Source organism: Pteronotus mesoamericanus, unplaced genomic scaffold (assembly GCF_021234165.1).
Source record: "Pteronotus mesoamericanus isolate MK-2021 breed Mesoamerican mustached bat unplaced genomic scaffold, CSHL_Meso_final contig_20, whole genome shotgun sequence".
NCBI classification, from domain to species: Eukaryota; Metazoa; Chordata; class Mammalia; order Chiroptera; family Mormoopidae; genus Pteronotus; species Pteronotus mesoamericanus.
In genome coordinates, this window is record NW_026555085.1 from 4,178,105 (window position 1) to 4,180,693 (window position 2,589).

The window sequence follows — 2,589 nt, forward strand, 5'->3', positions numbered from 1 at the left end:
CTCCATTTTAGAGGAGAAGGTTTGCATGAAACAGATCGCCCACAAACCTAGTTTCTAGTTGACATAAGGGTTATAGAGAAACAGAGGGCCAGGAGACAGGCAAGGGGGCTACGGAATAGGTGCCGGCGAAGCTGCTCTGGGGAAATGACTCTTTTAATACCTTTTTTCCTTTACAGCTTTAATGAGTTGTTTTATTTTTCTTTTTTTTAATTTCTGGTCATTAGTTTATTCAACATAAAATAATCCTTCCAACTTTACTGAAGTGGTTGACCATGTCTACAACCAAATCCACCTCTGAACTGGAATTTTGTTGCTGACCCAGCTTGGGCTCCCTTGTTGGCCCCAGGGCGCACAGCACACAGTGCTCTCTGTAAGAGTCTGTCTGCTTCCCCTCCCATGAGTCTTGCAGGTTGCTTGCCCTCCTGACCTCTGGACCTTGGCCTGCCAGTCTCAGGCCCGCTGTGGCACAAAGTGGCAGGCATGATCGCAGGGGGCAGATGAAGGCAATTGCAGAGATACTGGATGCCCTCATTGGTAAGGTACCAGTAGAAATGTCTCCAGAGAAACTGTTCCCTCACATAGTCTCGTGATTTGAGAGACTGCAAGGCCTTCAAGACGTTAAGATTAGGCACATTCTTAACTGCCAGCTTGGGGTGTTTAGGCATGTGCACATCCTTCTTGGCCACCATCACTCCCTCCTTGAAAAGGAGTTCATAAATGGCAATACAGTTCTTCTGAGGCATCAACACCACATCCAGGGCCAGAGATGGAAAGCAATGAGTTATTTTTTATATGTCCAAATTCACCCATTTCAAATGTCCTATTCAGTATTTGGTAAATTTACTGTGTGGTGAAAACTGCCAACCATAATACAGTTTTAGAACATTTCAGTCAACCCAAAAATGCTTCTTAAGCCCAAATACAGTCAATCCCTGTCAATTTCCTGTCACCACTAATCTACTTTGTTTCTATATATTTGCCGTTCCTGGAAGTTTCATAATGGGTCATAATATGATGTTGTAAGTTTAACTTCTTAGTATGTTTTGTAGGGTAGTTGAATGGATTAGAAAACATGACCCACACATATGCTGCCTTTAAGAGACCCACTTCAGAACAAAGGACTTACACAGACTGAAAGTAAAGGGATGGAAAAAAAATATTCCAGGCAAATGGACAGGAAAAAAAAGTCAGGGTAGCAATGCTAATGTCAGACAAAATAGGTTTCAAAACAAAGGAAATAAAAAGAGACACAGAAGAACACTTCATAATACTCAAAGGAAGAATCCATTAAGAAGACATAAACACTGTAAACCTATAGGCACTCAACATAGGAGCACCCAAATATACAAGGAAAATCTTGGACGACTTCAAGAAAGGTATAGACAGCAACACACTTATAGTAAAGGATTTTAACACTCCACTGTCAACAATGGAGAGATCTTCCAAACAAAATACCAATGAAGATATTGTGAAACTGAACGACGCATTAGATCAAATGGACTTAACTGATATATATAGAACCTTTCATCCCAAAGAAGCAAAATACACATTCTTCTCAAATGCACATGGAATATTTTCAAAGATAAACCACATGATAAGACACAAAACAAGCCTCAACAAATTCAAGAAAATTGAAGTCATAACAAGCATTTTCTCTGATCACAAGGGTTTGAAACTAGAAACCAACCTCAAGGAAAAAACTCAAAAACATTCAAACTCATGGAGACTGAATAGCACACTATTAAACAATGAATGGGTCAATAATCAGATCAAAGAAGAATCAAAAAGTTTCTGGAAACAAGTGAAAATGAACACACAACCGTCCAAAACCTATGGGACACAGCAAAGGCAGTCCTGAGAGGGAAGTGCATAGCAATACAGCCCTACCTCAAAAAAACAGAGACATTTCAAATAAACAACCTAACCCTACATCTTCAAGAACTGGAGAAACAACAACAAACAAAGCCCAGAGCAAGTAGAAGAATGGAAATAATTAAGACCAGAGCAGAACTGAATGACATAGAGACTAAAAGAACAATTTAAATGATCAATAAATCCAGGAGCCAGTTCTTTGAAAAGATCAACAAACCAACAAGCCTTTAAGCAGACTTATCAAGAAAAAAAGAGAGAGGACCCAAATAAATAGTATCATAAATGAAAGAGGAGAAATAACGACTGATACTGCAGAAATACAAAGGATTGTAAGAAATTACTATGAACAATTATATGCCAAGAAACTTGAAAACCTTGATGAAATGGACAAATTTCTGGAAAAATATACCTTCCAACACTGAATGAAGAAGCAGAAAGCCTGAACAGAACAATAACAGCTGGTGAAATTGAAGCAGTAATTGAAAAGCTCCCAGCACACAAAAGCCCTGGACCAGACGATTTCACCGGAGAACTTTACAAAACATTTAAGGAAGAGCTAATCCCTGTTGTTCTCAGACTATTCCAAAAAATCCAAGAAGAGAGAAGACCCCCAAACTCTTTTTATGAGGCCAGCATCACCCTAATACCTAAACCAGGTAAAGACACAACAAAGAAAGAAAACTAAAGGCCAATACCACCGTGAACATAGATGCTAAA

General features: G+C 39.1%; 1 protein-coding gene across 1 annotated transcript; it reads right to left on the reverse strand.

The window, feature by feature from the left end:
* Positions 1-254: 254 nt before the first annotated feature.
* On the reverse strand, positions 255-767 carry LOC129067933 (40S ribosomal protein S10-like; the record flags this gene model as incomplete). Its single annotated transcript, XM_054570204.1, has 1 exon — positions 255-767. A coding segment is annotated over one exon (513 nt), but the record flags the coding sequence as incomplete, so codon positions are not given.
* Positions 768-2,589: the final 1,822 nt, after the last annotated feature.